At 39.7% G+C, this 17,535-nt stretch overlaps 1 protein-coding gene across 1 annotated transcript in view; it reads left to right on the forward strand.

Annotated features, from left to right (window-relative positions):
* CTNNA3 (catenin (cadherin-associated protein), alpha 3) overlaps nt 1–14,225 on the forward strand; it is a 561,928-nt gene extending 547,703 nt beyond the window's left edge. Inside the window, exon 18 of the mRNA XM_009325826.1 lies at nt 13,824–14,225. Coding sequence (XP_009324101.1) covers nt 13,824–14,111 — 288 coding nt within the window. The 3' untranslated portion in view covers nt 14,112–14,225. The remainder of the gene's footprint in view (nt 1–13,823) is intronic.
* The last annotated feature ends 3,310 nt before the right edge of the window (nt 14,226–17,535 follow it).

Genomic DNA, 17,535 nt, shown 5'->3' on the forward strand with positions numbered 1-17,535 from the left:
CATTTGGGTTGTAAATTAATCAGGTTTATCTTCATTAGCCGTTTCTTCTTTCTTTTTAAAGCGGTTTCATGAGCAGCGTGGGTTAATAAAGCCAGATTTCATTGTTTCATGCCTTCTGTGCACGTGTCCTCTGCTATCAGTGCTCTCAGCTGCCCTATGTTGTCTGTAACGTACCTCCATGGTCCCACACGACAGAAATCCATGTATCCCTGTGTGCTTAGAGGCCTTGTTTCAGTACTTCATTCTCCTGCTTATCTGCACATAAACTGTTCACATCTTCTTTGAGTACTAGTGCTTTTTACCCCAACTTCTGTGCTTCTGACATGCTCCCCTGATCATGATTGAGTGAGTGAGCGAGTGGGCGGGCAAGCGAGCCTTGAATCTGCTGTAAACCTCCCCCAAAGTCAACTACAGCTGTGCAACAAGCAGCAGTGGTGCAGATACTGACTGCGCAGTGCGTGCTGACAGGCTGCCGGCCACCCACTTTGGAGCCAACAAGAATTGGGCTGTCTCTGTCTTTTCTTCTCTGGGACCTCTCATATGGGACTCTTTCTCTATACAGTCTCTGATTTTGTGATCTGGTAGAGATCTATTATTTGTCTTTGGCATTCTTGTGTCTCTGTGAAATTTGGAAATCTGAGAGTAGCTAAGTTAAAAAGTTAACTGGAGGACTAACAAATGAACAAATGCACAACACAAATAAATAAACATTATTTGCTTACAAAACTAGTTAAAAGATACAGCTTCTTGCACATCACAATGTTTATGTGATTTGAATTGTCCACTACTTTGGCAAATTTGGATTCACATAGATCCTTGACCTACAAAATCTGCATACCACCTGATACATACAATCTGTAATTTTCCTGGTCCTGTTTTCATTACTGAGTGCAGTTGATTGGTGGACTCACTGCAAGAAATTTTGGAAGCCTAATTTAGTTCTTGCTCTTTCTTTTCTCCCGTTGTAATGATACTCACATTGTTTTCTTTACCATTTTATTGTGTCACCCATAAGTCAACAGTGGGATGTACATAATCCTGGTGCAAAAATTTTAATTCTAAAAATGAAAACCCAAACTTAACTTCATTAATAATCCCAGAGGGATGACTATAGATCTTAATCCTGTTTCAGGGAAGGAGGATGAGGACATACATTGTGTGCATCTAGAAGTTCCAGTTCAGGAAAGCAATTACTTGTTCAAATAAATGCTTAACTCAGTCCCAGTTAATAAACATACTGAAACAGGTGCTTAGCTTGGAGTCAGTGGAAATTAAGTTTTGTGGAGTCAAGGTGAGATGCTGTAAATTCTGGTTGTTATTCTGTTAAAGTTTGGAAAATGCTCCAACAGTAATTGTTTTTTTTTTTTTAAATACGGGGGATATGGTTAGGCCTATAAAAGAGAAAAAATCTGCCAGCCAATGCTCCAAGAGATCTGCACTCTTAACCAAAGCCTTTTAAAGTCAGTGGAGACATACCTGGTTGGTATCAGTGGTTATAAAAAAATTTTATAAAATTAAAAAAAGTCTCACTGGTCTAAATGTCTGTTATTGGGAAGGGGAGGGCATTCATGATTGACTGTGCTCAACTGTCCCTTTTCAACTAAAATTGTGGTTATGTGAAAATGCAACCAAACTAAACCATGATGGCTTTCCTATAAGGCTTGTCCTAATCTATATGTAAATGAACTATTTCTGTTTGACTTGCTTCAATTTTAGGAGAACATGGGAATTAAAAATATGTTGTATGGATAAAGTGATAAGCAGAGACGGAGAGAAATTCACTACTGATGCAAAATGGCTGATCATTGGGTTGCTGTTTTTAAAAGCTGGAGCAAAATTTGGCTATGAAAGTCCATGTGGGGGCTTTAGATTTTGATCATGTAGGTTAACTAGCCTTGGAAAAAGTGACAAAACAAAGTTCTGCATAAGAAAGCACAGAGGTTCTGTCTCTCTTCTCCCCGCTCTCTCACACACATGCACACACACAGAAGATCTGGGAGCACAGTAAGGAAAAAACTCTATAGAAAATATGTGGACAGAACATCTGTGCCCTGATTATCTGTCAAGTATTTGCTCAGGCAGCTAAATTTCACTCTTGTAGCCAAAAGGGTTTTTTTACAGTTTATGCAACACTACTAAGTCTTCAGATTTTGCTCACATAAAATCAATAGCAGAGTGCTTTTCTCAAGGAGTCAGAACTGTAGCTGGAATAGGATTATATTCTCCCCAGTCCTGATCTTCTCTCATTTATCTGTTTATGCTAATAAAGAATGAGAATCAGAAAAAGAGACATCAGGCATGATTAAGAAAAAAAAAGAGGGCATGCCCTTGCAGATAGTAAAGTTTTCATTATGTATTAAGTAAAAAAATCATGAGTCTCAAATATCTGAAACTATCCTTCCTCTGTATAGTGAAGATCTTCTACAGGAAACAGTATATTAGAAAGGGCATGAAGAAACAAACATACTTACAGGTTGCTCCATTTACTTTCACTGTTTCCCTGCGATTTCTCTCTTCTGTACCCATGTACATGTATGCTCAAGATTGAACTACCTGATTCTTGGTCATCCCTCAGCTGTCTGTTGTTGGCTCCTTGCAGTTCCCTTCCCTTATCTCCTGTCTCCCTCACAAGCCGTGATAGGTGTATGCAAACAGAAGAGCTGAGGAGGAAAGCTCCTCTCCTGTGAGAAATTACAGATTTCCACATTCAGATGGTTAATATCAACTTCCACGCTGGCAAGTCAACTTTGCTGTGCCAGGTGAGAATGGTGAAGCAAAAGCTGGTGACAGACCACAAATCCACACATAAAAGCACTATTGTATGGATGTAAGATGGCACTTGCATCCACCCCACACTTCCCTTCCTCTGACAATAAGAATTCTGCGCAAGGGTATCGGACTTAAATCAGCCTCAAGGAATTTTAAAAGTTTTTTCTCACAAGAAGAGTAGCACTTCATGAAAAAAAATCCTCTATTGAAGCCTAAAGACCAAGTCAGAGGAAGAAATAGAGGGATGAAGAGCAGAGGATGTAGTCTCATTCTATTACATATTTGTAGATCTGTAAAAGAAAGAACTGTCTTCTTGAAATAGAGCTAAGTCACAACATCTGTCTTACCAGTATCTTCTTCTGGATGAAGTCATGGAGGAGAAAGTAAAGTAGACATAAAATAGCATTACAAATTACCCTTATATACTACTGTGTAACAGTGGTCAGCAATGCCATGGTATAAGGGCACTTGTATCTCTGTCAACAGGAAAATGGATTCTCATCTATAGAAGCACTGTACCTAAGGAGGTACTGGTGACTGCCAGCATAGTTCAGTTCAGGACTGACTTACTCCCATGGCATCAAAGAGCCTTATGCATACGAAAGAGTATGGTGTAATCAACAAACACAGCTCATAGTCATTCATTCTCTATATCACATTATCTTTAGTTTTTCATCGGTCCCCCCCTGTGCCCTTGTCCTTGTCTTCCCTGTAACACTCCTCTGACAACCTCCCCTGGAATGTTTCTTACCTAAAATTAATACCCCTGCCATATCATTAGTGTAGGTTAAATAGGCCGATTTGCATGGGGCAGTTGGAATGCTTCGGGGAGTAGCCAGCTGACGGACCTGCTAACTGCTCTCCTCAATTAGTGGCTTTTTGACTTCAGGCCATACAATCTTGTAGTCTCCCACTACAGTTATGTGGACACCTACCTTTCTCACTGCCCTTCCCTGAACTCCAGTACTTCCTTCTAGTCAGTGGCACAGTAATGCTCAGAGCCCCAGATATGTTGGTTATAAAAGGGTCATGTACAGAAAAAGAGAGAAAGAGATGTGCTGCTAATTCATTCGCTGCGGTTTTGGTTTTTTCATTCATTAAAAACTTCTTGATCAGTATTTAGTCTTTCATGCTCCTATAAAATACTTAAATTTTTAAATAATGAAGCTAGCATTGCCAATTTGTAAGCTGCACAAGTAAAATTGGTGAGGATTCAGTAAGTCTTCACTAGGTGTGATTAAACAGGAAACGGACAATTCCTTCTATTAATTAGAATTAATTTGTGCCTCTTCAGGCACAAAATAATGGGGTAACATTTGCAGTATGCAGATTAACAGTAATTGCATTCATTTATGTAGATAATCTGATAATTCATTTACAAGTACTGCACAATGATAGGCTTGCACGTTGACAGCTTGCTTTTTTTCCAACAGTGGCTTTAAATAAAGAGAATTGTATCACAGGGCAGAAAATTAACTATCTTATATGTGAGCATTGCTCCCTCTGACTTCTGCCAGGCAATTCTGGTTTGTGCTATTTATCGTCGTTATCTTCTTGTATTTCATTTTATATTGTATTTGGCAAGGGAGACAAAGCTTTTTGGCCTTAAAAAGGAAACAGAAGTCTGGAAGAGAGAGTGCTCAGAGTTACAGTATCACAGAATTTGATAAATGGCATAGAAAAGCTCTCTCAGGTTAGCCAGCCTTACCTGTGCACTGAAGGCTGTTTCACTCTCTTTTTCCTGCAAATGTCTCATTTATCTTTGACTCTTCCGGTTGGTATCTCAAGAACCAGACTTAAATGGTGACATAAGTCCACTTTTGTGCCAAATGTAGGTGCTTTAATACTTCTAACTTCATGCTTCAAGGCTGGATTTAAATGTCTATTTCACTTACCGAGTTACCACTGAGTTCCCATGCCAGTTAAATCAAAAGTTGCCTGCACAATACTGCTGTGAACATGTTTCAGCTTTGAAGGCTGTATCACAGGTAAAAACACATGGAGTCAAAAGCTGTAAGCTAGCATGTAGAAAAATACAAGGTAGGGTATCTGTAGCTGCCACCAGGCCTTTGGCTGACACAGTCCCAATCCCCAGGAAATCATGTCTCAGCCAACATGTGAGGACTGTGGCAGCTGGCAAACTGCTCAACGTCTTCGTTACAGTTGGAGGTTTTCAGTTACTGCTAGAGAGGAACCGCACAGCAAGAGCTGGCGTTTTGCTGAACTCTTCAAGAGCTGCTCCTTTGGCGGGGGAGGGGATGGAGAGCAGTGCATTTCAGTTCCTTTTAGGGTTTCTGTTTGGGTTTGCTTTTCCCTCCTAAAAGAGAAGTCAAGATGGGCAGAACGGCTTCCTAGCTGCAGCTCCTGTAGGACTGAAGAATGGGAACAGAGGGCTAAGCAACAAGCTGGCAATCATATTGAAATATTGGCCACTGTAACAGCCCACTTGATTTATTATAGGTAGACAGTTCCGCTGACTTCAGTACCGCTGTCCTGCTTTTACTGCTGTGCGACCTTCAGTGAAAAAATGTCCCTTTTGCCTTGCTTTAAGTCCATAGTTACTGTTCTGACAAAGCTGATGCCTGCGTATGCCAGAGGCACAGCTACTGCTCCTTGTTCAGCCAGTCTGTTTCTCCTTGCTGGTATTTCTCCGTGTCATTGGGAACTTGTAGTTCAGTTTGTTTAAACTAATGGTTGAAGGCTACTTGTGGGGCCTTAAACCATGCATAAAATTACTTCCTAGATCAGTATTTGATTCTGAAAATAATAAAAAGCTGATTTTCTAAAAGTTGACGCTAACCCCTAAGAGTTGGTATATTATTTTAATTTTTTTTTTTATTGAGAGTTGACAGAAATGTTTCACTGTTTCTTTTTTTTTTATGTACTAACACTACATCTTTCACTGCCTTTGCCTAGTGTATGCCGGTAGGTGCGCGCATAGAACAGTCCTGGCCATTGGAAGCAAAGCAAGGGATATGCTTTTTCCTGTTACTTACTTACAGACAGCTCAGTTGCTATTGCTTTCTAAACTGCATCTACCGAGAAAAACTAATTTAAAGCAGCAAGAAGTATTACTAGTAATGTGCACTACAAGACAGTTAACTTTTCCTAATAATAATTGCTTTGCTAATTAACAAAATCACAATGTATTTTATAGTTCTTAGCCTCAGTGCATGTAAAAGATCATTGCAACAAGCACTCTTTCTTCACAAACCAAAGCAACAGATGAAAACAGCAAGGAAAGGATTTATATTAAACCATTATCCTCTTTTTCTCAAGGACCTGTTTTTTAAAAAAGAGTTTCTTTTTTTAAAACCTTCTGCAAGTGAAAGCAGCAGTACTTGGGAGGGACTGAGCTAACCGCCTGTCTAAGCATATGTTCCATTATGGTGTTTCAGGGAAACAGTTTTACAGTACTTATGTAAGTTGTTTATCATTTATCTTGGACACAGGGCCTGGTCTAATTATAGGACTCAATTTCAGTTCTTTGAATCTTACATAGCCTGAAGCAGATTCTGGTAACGGTTAGTAATGGTTCATTAGATTCAATTTCCACACCTGAAAAACGGGTAAAACTCAGAAACCCCAAATACCCTTGAGGTGTGTAATGTAATTACTAGGTAGACAGGCAGAGATGCAGATAACCAACGGAATACCCACGTTTTTAGGAAAACTCAGTCCATTGAAAATAAACACCCCCAGATTACCCACGCAAATGGTGAGGCAGATTTCTCGAGGCCAGTTCCACAGATCAGGATGAATTCTCTCTGATATCCCAAAGGGAGAGCATGGCAAAACAGAGGTGGGCAAAAAGCAGAGGGAACAGTTTTCAGTAATGGGAAGACAGAATCGCAATGGCAAGTCTTCCTTTGGCTTATTTTATATATAACCTGTACTAGGATTGAATCCATGATAGGTTTTATGTATCATCTGGCAGTTATATGAAGAAACATGGTAGTTAATGAAGTGCTTCCAACTCTTGAACTTTTTCCTGTGCTTTCTTGACCACACATCTTCTGGTGTCACTGTTACACTAAGATCTCCATTTTTCATTAAAATGAAATTATCGCTATTGTGGGTGGAGAAAAAACTGTGGAAATGTAAACATCCTCACCTCAGAAAACAAGGCAGGTAACTAGTATTAAAATCCTGGCCCAGGCCAAGGAAAACTCCGATGTCTTCAACAGTCAGGATTTCACTCTTAATAACTTACCTGTTTGGATTGTTCTGCTACTTTTAATCATAAAGGATTAAATCACTTTATTTTATATTGCAACCTTAGTGAAAGAACCATAAAATAATTCACAACAGCAAATTGTTACTTACTTAGTAAAAAAGTGGGAAGAAAATGAAAAGCACAATGTTAATAAGTACTCCTTACCTTAAATGCAGCACTACTCAGAAGCTCACTACTCTTCATAGAAATGTAGAATTCATGTTATTTTCAGAAGCAGTTGTCAAAGAAATAAAAATTCAGTCTTAGTCTCTCAGTATAGCTTAACAAAGAAAATTTGCTTCTAGGAATGTATTTCAACCTAGCAGTTCAATTAAGATAAATTTTTAATAATTGACCTTGTTTCCAAAAGAATTTTAAGTTCAGACTTCAAACATTGATTAAAGGACTGTGTATTTGATATGAAAGTCTTAGTTTTCACCTGTATGAAAAATGAAAGTGTGGTTGAACTGTAAATAGGACTTGGGAGATTGTAAACAGCCAATTGATAAATCTGTGCTCAAATAGGAAAACTTCAGTTCCCTGCAAAACAAATTAATGCTCACAGCAGACCAATCCAGAGTATCACAACTGGGGTTCTAGCAGACTCGCACGTTATACATCAAGAAATGTTTTGTGAGTATTGTTTTGCGTAGTCTCTTATAGCTTTATTCCAGAAGGCAATTGTCTGCCATTTCTTTATGTCAGACAGACAGCATCTGCAAAACTACACAAAGAATGTGAGTGGGAGACTGACGTATTTACACGCTTTGAGAATAAGGAAATTCTGTATTTGTTTAACTGCTACAGAAACAACTCCTATTGACATGTGACAAGGCAAGCATTTCTTCTTAGTACGCTGAACAGAAGTCATGATTCTCTTAATCATTCTGAATATTAAATAAAAAGAACTGACCATATGAGTTATTATATTGTTGAACTCCTTATAGTAATAGATTGCTACTACTGCCAAGACATGAAATTATTTTACAAAAATGAGACAAATACAACGTGTGTAATCAAATTGAAAATAAAATTTCAAAATTCAGTTTTTTTCTGAACTCCCTTTTCTTCAGCTTTGTTATTCAATGGAGAGTTTGCTTACTCGCACACAGGACTCATTACAGAACAGGAATGCAAGTGCCGGAGACGAGAGAGAGTCAATTTCAGCATGAGTGCTGCCAGTCTGATTTTTGTTGGTGGCGGGGTTTGGGTGGTTGGTTGTTCTTTTAAAATTACTATCTCCAGGTCTGTATCTTCTGTGTTGCACCACAATATGACATCACAGCGGTTATAGAATCATTCTGTATTCCTTTTGCAATGGAAACAAAGTACTAAGGCTCACAGGACAGATGACATATTTAAATGAGGAAAGATACAGTAAGGGATGCTTTTCCTAAATCCTTTAAAGAATTACTGTCTTGACTGACACAGTCAGACCTGTGAAATGTGGAGGCTGGAACATTGTGTCTCCATGGAAAGTGCCGAAAGAGCAAAAGTGGGAGTCATGCAAAAATAAAAACAGCTTTTCGTTTGGGGTTAGTTGGTTGGTTGGTTTTGCTAGTGAATCTTTATATACCACTTGCTACACATTGAAGAGTTTGCAGCTACATCTCTCTAAATTAAATGAACTTAGATGCTCAATGAATATTTTGTCAAGCTTTCATTTATGCCAAGTTTCATTTCATCAGTTTTCCTAGATATGAGACCTTGAAGAGCCTGCTGAATAGCTGAGATAAAAGCATCCAAGTGAAGACAGTCCTTGAGTATGTTAGATTTATTGAAGAACAATAGATTTACACCAAATTCTATAATGTTACTGGCATCGAAGTATAAAAACAGCTGCTCCCTAGTGACAAAAAACCCAATAAAATATATGGCCTGATTCTTACCATCTGTAGTGCACATCCAAGAACATCTTCTAAAAGATTCTCCAAAATTTTGAATGCAGTTAAAAAAAACCTTCCCCCCCGAAGTAAGACTAGTGTGAGATAGTGCCAGAAAACTGAGGGAGGGACGTGGACCCTAAGACACTGCAAATAACATGGATAGCCTAAAGGGCAGCATTAATTCTCCCTGTATTTCATTGCCTATGCAGAGATGCCAAGGGCAAAGTAAAATTAATGGCCATTGCTGCCTGTCCTGACATACACCACCTAACACCCCACACCCCCCAGTAGCTGCAGCAAAATGCCTAATTTAAACAGCCTTAGTGGTAAAGAGTTTGTCTGCTTTTCAGCAGGGAGGCACACAGCAGCTCTTTTCTATATTTTTGGTTTAGGTATCTGTTTCTGCAAGCTTGTTTGTATCTCTGGACATCTTTTGTAGAGCTTAAGTAATATGGCAGAGGTTCAGCTCCTCTGGCATGGCCAGGGGGCAATGGAATTCAGCCACTCCAGTTTGGTACAGCTGTACAATTGGGATTATAATTCAGTCTTTGGATTTTTAGCATTTAAAATGCCAGAGTTGGTAGGTGTCCACTCCCCAGAGTTTGAGTCAAACTATAAGGCTAACATGCCACGTACTGGTTTGTAATTACAACCTCATCAATTTTTATTTACTATTTGTTTATAGTAGACATATATGATTGTAGTTTAAGAAATAAAAATACAGTTTTCTTGATCACAGTGGTGTGGTGAAGGAGCTGTGGACTGTTCTACAGCCACAGCCATTTTGTGAAAGCTACAGGTGCCAGAATGAGGTGATTAACTGTTCAGTTTCCACAGGAGAGGAAAGGCAAGTAAGTTCTAATGGTCTCCTGAAAGGATGCCACTTCATGTTATCCATATTTCACAGTATAAACTAGAGCCACAATAAAAACTGGATGAAGTTTTGGGACAACCTTCTATCCTGCCTAGATGCTGCTACCAATTTCTTCTAGAAGCTTTTTCCCTTCCATGCAAACAGATTTATTTTCTCCCCACGCCCAGAGGAGCAGTCACTAGACCTGCCACTGACACCCCAGCCCAGCTTGCCGCCCAGCCTGCCGTCCTCCTAGCGTGCCTCTAACGCCAGGCAACTTTAAAAAAGTGGAAGGATTACAGACTGAAGTCGCTGAGGAGAAACTTCAGGGGAAAAAAAAAAACAAAAAAAACCCCACCTGCCCCTTAAGCCCATACACGTCCTGCCATGGAAACAAAAACTATCATCTTTTCTTTTACCCCCCCCCCTTTGGGGCACAGCAGCTTCATAGTGGTGTTACTACACAGCCAGTGCTAGAAAAGTGAGTGCATATGATGCCACCAATATTGACCATTGGGGGGGGGAGGGAAGAAGATCATTCATAGCTCTTAAGAAGCTGTCAGGCTCATGGCGTTGTCAGCTGTTCTAGAAAACAACAGATAATTAAAATTGTCTGTGTGTGTGCATACATGTGTCGGTGTATAATGAACCCTCCAGTTAGCATGAAAGAAAAAAGTTCATATGAAACTTTGTCTCTCTCTCCTTCTCATTACTTCTAACCAAATAATCTATATTGTGACAATGAGTATTCAGCAGTTTGAAATTTAGACAGGCCATCACTTCATCTCCCAGTGAGCAAATGCTACAACACTGGTCAGTCTCCCTAGAAAAAGGGCTACGCTGGGGACTGACAATGTATCATCAGGAGTGTAAAGACAAGGCCTCTGAGCAGAAGACCTTACTGACAGCCTGGAAGTTTATAAAATGTTTGGATTAAAAGCAGCATTTGAAATAAGTTTTAGGCTTGGAGGTCACCATGTGCTTTGAACTCCACTTCAACTCATATCACAAAAACTATGTTGTACTGCTAAACCTAGCAGAGTGGCTAGGCAGCCTGCTTCCCTAAAGTTAAGTTCATAAATCACAGGCCCCAAAATACCTACCATCTTATGTTAAAATACTGCCATGCAAAGATTACATGACTACTATAAACTGGAAATCCTTTCTAAAAAGTTTACATGCTGCAGCAAGGAATGAACTTTAGAGGCCATCTGGTAAATTTTGCAGTTTCTTGGCATATAGAGGTAATTTCAGTTTGCCATCACACATGTGCGTGTGTTCAACCAGTCCTCTAAGTATTTTAACTTTTGGTGTGGGGGGAATTGGTCAGGGGTTTTTTGGCACTTCAGAAAGAAGCAGTAAATGTGATATTAACTGGAGGGGTTTTCTGCCAGTTCAGAGGTATTTCCAAAAATGCAACTAAATCCAGCCCCGTGGCTGCAATTTTTTATTGCCTTTTTTCCCTTTTTGTGTATATGTATAAAGTGTTACACAAGCAACATGAATACAGACAATAACACACTCCTCTCACCTGATCAGTTCACTTGATCAATTCATTTGAGGTGGGAAAGGGGAGAAGACCTTGACCCTTTCCTAACAACTCCCGTTTGCAAATCTGCAACTGAAGACACTGTTTAGGCTGGGTGACAAAGCTGAAGATCATTCTCCCACTAAAACCGATGGCCCTTTTAGAGAACTGACTTCCTTGCTTTTACAGAAGACAAGTGTTTCAACAAAGAGGATGTTTAGAAGTTGAAATGTAGGCTCTCCAGTTACACAGAGTAATCCTACTATTTTTACATCCAAACCACAGTGTTAGCATATATGGAAGTGAGTAATATTCCTGAACAGTGTGCTTTGAGTATGTAAGCATGTCTGCACACACTCTGTGTGCGTGCGTACACACCCCGCCCCCACTCTCTAGGCAGTAGACCATTTCACATTTGACATTTACGTATGGTCCTAAAACGAATACTGTTCTCATCCTGGTACACTGATGTAAATTTGACTTTTAACACTCCTCTTCCCTGTTTTGGGGAGGATGTCATAAAATGGCAGGCGGCTCAGGTAGAATTTATTTCTTTAAATAATACTTAAAATAACAAGTATTTCTAAATAAATAATAACTCTAACTATTAAATACTTCATAATACAAAAATAAATAAAAAAACACGTAAAACAGGGCTTTCTTAAGGGTGTTCAGACTGGAGATTCCAAACTGAAATTGTCAGTCTTGTAATTAAATAGGAGTGTGGTGTCCTCTTTGAAGATAAAAAGCTACTCATTTAGGTCACTGAGATTATTTATGCCCTATAGTTGTCCCTAGCAGTTCTTCGGTGCACTATGACAACAGCAAAGGTACCTTAAGTTGAAGGGGGAAGACAGCCTTTATTTCAAGCAAATAAATCCAAAGAAATTAAATGGTACAAAAACCACTGTGCTCAAAATGAAATATGGCATCATTCAGCTGTCAGCCTATCCTGTCAAAAAAAAGTTTTCCATATGACCAAAAATAAAATCGTAAACTTTGCCTAAAATGGTGTAATTTTTTTTCCTGTTTGAGTGCATTGGATGTGTGGCGATGCCTTCTGACGTGCCCAGGGTGGCATACAATGCCTAACATCAGACACAGCTGTAGCAAACATACACAGAGCAATTCTTTGCTCTTGGATTTTAAGACCACAAGACGTGGAAGGACACCCCCATACATTCCACACACGTGCCCAGTTCCTCCCCTTCTGTGTTTGTTGTCCCTATTACTTCTGAAGGGATGAGCCTGAGCCTTATCAGTCTGTGTTTTGAGACCACGAGAAATGAGAAAAAGGCTTTTTCTCAGTTCCAAGGGCTGAAGTAATACCGATGGCCAATTACAGGCGTCAGTACTTTTGTCAGCGTTGGCCTTTTGTCAAATACTTGAGCTTGTTCTTGGTTTTGTCAAGCCACAGCCCCTGAGATAGGCACTCCCCATCAGAGTAGTAATGCTGTTCTGCATACAGCCTGCCTGAAATCTCTTTCTGGAGCATGTTGGACCAGACTTGTGCCTAGAGCTTGAGATTAAGATTCACTGGGGGTTAACACAGAATAAAACACCTCTACTCCACACATGCCATAGGATCATATTTGCCATTTGCACAGTGCAACTGTGCGACATTGGTAAGTCAGCCAGCCTCTGGCTGGGCTGCCAAAGTTATTGGGGCTGAGGAGGTGACCAAGACAGTGAAGTGTCCCCAGCACTCTCTGCTTTCAGCCCATAGATGCCGTGCAGCCTGCAGACCTCAAATGTATGAAGGGAGCAATGCAATCAGTGAGTTTGCTTGTATTATACTACAGAGCGGTATGGGAGAGCCAACTCGCTTGTTAAAGCTGATGGTTTTGTTCCAGTTAGCAGATTTTCAGTTCAAATTAAATGCACTATTTCCAATATCCATGAGTACTGATTGAAAATGCTTTTGCTTTAATGCTTGTATGCTGTTGAAGATGGTAGTAGGTGATAGGGATTAGTTTGTTATGCATTCTGCTTCTTAGGTTGGCACTCCTTAAACAGTTTGAGAGGTCACACAGTCACTGAAATTTCTGTGTGCTATCACACTCTTAATTATCCTTAAAAATCTTGGCCGCTGAGACTGGGTTCAGCACCTCTGACAAAGCCAGCCACTTCACAGTATCCCAGCATTGCTCAGGAGCATGTTTGGGAGCCTGGAGCGTGACAGGAGCAGCTGGAGACTTCGCCTAGTGCGGATACAAAGGAAGTAACGGGTCACATTTTCCCAGCTCTTCTTTGAGGTAGTTTCATTACCTGTCAGTAGTAAGTGCAATGAGACCCTGCAGACAAGCATCGTGAATTCACCTTTAAAAAAAAGAAAACAACAAACATTATCTGCATAAGCATTTATATTCCACCAGCACAAATTTCTGTATATCACTTTAAGTCTGAGCAGTAGAATATGAATATAATGATCAGACACACCAAGGGAAGACAAAGAAATTAGGGCTTGGTATGTTATGTTACTCTTACTTTTTAACCAATGTTTATTCTTCAGCATATTATGATTAAAAGCAGACTGGCTTCCTAGGCTGATGTTTCTGTTTCTTATTACAGTTGGATAGCGTCACTTCACTAATTCAGGCTGCCAAAAATCTAATGAATGCTGTGGTGCAGACAGTGAAGATGTCCTATATTGCATCCACAAAGATTATCAAGATTCAGAGTCCCACTGGCCCACGACATCCTGTTGTGATGTGGCGAATGAAGGCTCCAGAGAAGAAGCCCCTAATTAAAAGAGAGAAGCCAGAAGAAATCTATGCAGCTGTCAGAAAAGGTTCTGCAAAGAAGAGAATCCATCCTGTTCAAGTCATGAGTGAATTTAGAGGCAGAGAAATAGTCTAATATTCTGCCACTTTTTGTGTTCCTATCTTGAATTTCTGATGATTTTTCATCTTTTCCCCCATTTATTTAATAATTATATATGTTAATGTTTTGCTTTTCTCTAAACCTGTAAGATAACACTTGCTTAAATTATTTGAAAATGCTGTTGGATTAATTAGTAGCACACAGTTGAAAAAAAAATATCCATTCTCTTGCAGTGACAAACTGTCATGTCTTTATACTGGCATGTTTTCAGCAGAGCACTTTGAGTGATACCTGATGGGACCGTGCTGTAGCTGGAAAGGATGCAATGTGCCAACCTGCCCAAAGTCGTACTGCATTCACTAGGCTTAGGCGTTCATTCACCAGGGGTGAATGTGGCCAATACTAAACTGCACGTATTTTATGACATACAGCTTTTTAAACATTGTGCTATTGGGCCAGATCCTTTGTCAGAATCGTTACACTGTGATCAAATCAGCTGGACTGCTTGAGTCTAGCTGAGAGTCTGGGCCCTCCACTTGTATCTAGATTGAAAGATCTGAAGATCTCCCCTCGTCCAAGGCCCAGCCTTGGAAATGTAAGTTTGAAAATGTTTGATGAAACACAAAAAGTGTTATAACAACATGGTTGTAATAATGTAATAAAAAAAAGCATTGACTGCAACATAGCAGTAATAATAGCTCTTTAAAGGCCTTTTGAAACATTAACATTAATGTGTGTTCTGCTTCCTACTCTATTCTGTGAGCCCTAATAAATCTGCTGACTGTTACATTTGGAAGTTCAGATAAATCAGATATTAACAATAAAATCTTTTCTAATCACTGCACAAAAGAACAAATATGAAATACATCATTCTGAGATCAGTGTGTGAAATACACATCTTCAGTCTTAGATACGATGAGATTTTTGCAAGGTAACTGTAGTGATTTAAATTACTTTTCTTATGACAGTAGAGTCCTAAATGCAGGACTGTGCCAGTAAGCGACTTGCTAAATGGCTGCACTATATCTCAAAGTATGTAATGAAGATAAGTGCTGTTAGTCTGTGATCACCACTAGGCCTCTCTAAGATCGTTAGTGAAAGAGATTTTTTTCTAAATCTGTTTGAATCCGAAATCCACTTGGACTGATTTTTTTTAAAGAATCTAACTTGTCTTCCCTGCCATGTCACTAAGTTTTCCCAGGCTCCACTTGTTACTCAAGATGTCTTTGCTTGGCAATTAAGTAGAGCCTTTGGTATGGTTTTTGTATTCGCTAAGGTGAAAGGGCTCCCTCAAATGCCAGAACTTCATGATGCATCATCGGCTGCCATTATGAGGCAGCTCCAGAATATGGGCTGCTGCTCCATGTCATTTATTAGCACGTTTTGCACAGCAGTGCACCTACCTAGCACAATGTGGGCAGCAAAAATAACCATAAACTGTGTTTTTCCTTTTGGGGCCACTGTCCGTTTCTATGCTCTGGACAGTGGAACAGTATAATTTCGAGGCTGTTGGTTAAGAAACCCATGAGACCCTATAGTGATCACGAATTAAAAATTTTACAGATCGCTATTCCACCTTCCATAACCTTACTATCTGCTAAATGAAACAAAAGGGGAAGTTTGGAAGAAAAATTACTTCTTTCCAACTCAAATTCCCTCCATCATATTTGCATCAAGATCTTATTAACATGTATAAGTCTTTGCTAGCCCTCTTAGGGCTACAGAGTGGGAAGCAGCTAACCGTCAAGTGGAGCGGGCAGAGGTAATATAGAGCAGGTCATATAACCTACTTTCAGTAGGTCTGCTGGCAGACTAAGCAGAGCTGAGAGGAAGATTCCATGTGGTATAGACATCAGGAGAGTATGCATTATTGTCACACCTTAAAGCCAAAATCTCCATGTAGTATTTCAGGTTCTGGCCCACCCCTTAGACTTCGTACTCCCCCGGCAAGGTTCAGGTCCAGAAGCCAGCAGTGAGTTGACATAACCTTGGTTTGGGTGGGTGTTACTCTCTTAATAAATCCTCATGTCTCTGGGTTATGCCTTTTATATAGGTCACCTTGACATCAAGTGTTTGTAACTAATGTCTTGTTATCACGTTATTAATAAAAAGCATGTACACCACTGAGAAGACGTCTTTTACTGTTGTGGAATTTTTTTTTTTTTTTAATGTGTCTTCTTATTGGTCTCCAACACTAGTGAATACCCAGTTCAAAAGCCTACCAGGTTTGCTTACAGGAGTGCCAGCCTTCTGGCACACTAAGTGTACTCTCTTAGTCTGGTTTAAGTGAGAGTTTTTCTAGCATTAGTATCACTAAAGCACAGTTCATTGCTTAATTTAATGCTCCTTCCTGCAATACTAGTCACTACTCTTTTATCCTGGCCATACTCGATAGCCAGTTTGATCTCAACTTCCAATACTATTCCTATTACATAGGAATTTATTAGGCAAAAAACAACCCTTTAAATGAACAAGAAAATCAAAACGCACTGCTGTTTTTTGAGAAGAGCCAAAAGAATGATGAGTTAATTATATCTGGACTACTTTTTCTTGACTAAAGTTCAAACCCAAGCAAAAATATAACAAGGTAAAGTTTATTCCTGGCTAAGGAGGCAGAGGGATAACAAACAAGCCCTGGAGATGTAAAAAGCCAAGTGTATTAACTCATTACCCCCCTCAGCAGGTCTAGGAAGCAGGGAATCACCACTTCTATGCCACTATTAATAATGCTGAAGGAGGACGTGCTGCTCAGTAAGTTTTATTCAAAAGCAGCTACTCGATTCATCCTGCAGTCTACTCATTCTTTCCTAGCCCCAGTTTTGAGAGTATAATTTTTCACTCCATTGTTGCTTGCCTCTGTGTTTGCATGATGTCCATAGCGTATCAGCATGTCCCTTGAAAACTATGCTCTTAGCTGTGGCTTTGCAAGCCTTTCTCACCTCAGCAGCTCAGATTATTTCATTAGCTTGCCTTGTCCTCTCCCCACTACCACAATATGGAGCAAAGTATGATGGACAATTGAAGGCAATTTTATTTAAAAAATTCAGTGGAGCACTAAAAATTAGATAGATTGTATTTTTCATTGTTGAAGCACATTAGTACAAGAGGACACATTCAAGCCATTTCCATGAATCCCAAAGCTGTGGATTTTTTATATTTTTTAAATAAACAACTTGGCTGTGTCACTCTGCTCTCACTGCTGATGTTGTTTCCTTTAGTATTTAGCGATTGGAATTTGTAAACAGCAGTTTCTGTCACTGCAGATTGTGCTGAGCATAGTTTGCAGTTTGTCCCAATTACTTCATTATTACCTTGACTTAATGAGCCATTCCTGGTAAGTAAAGTCCTCTCATCTCTTGGGGCCTCAGAAAAATGTAAACCCACATGTCCCTCTACCTCTGCCCACCCCTGGAGACCTCCTCTTGCGCACAGTAAAAACTGTTCTGACATAACTAACTGG

The sequence above is a fragment of the Pygoscelis adeliae genome, unplaced genomic scaffold (genome assembly GCF_000699105.1).
Source record: "Pygoscelis adeliae isolate BGI_AS28 unplaced genomic scaffold, ASM69910v1 Scaffold4, whole genome shotgun sequence".
Taxonomy (NCBI): Eukaryota; Metazoa; Chordata; class Aves; order Sphenisciformes; family Spheniscidae; genus Pygoscelis; species Pygoscelis adeliae.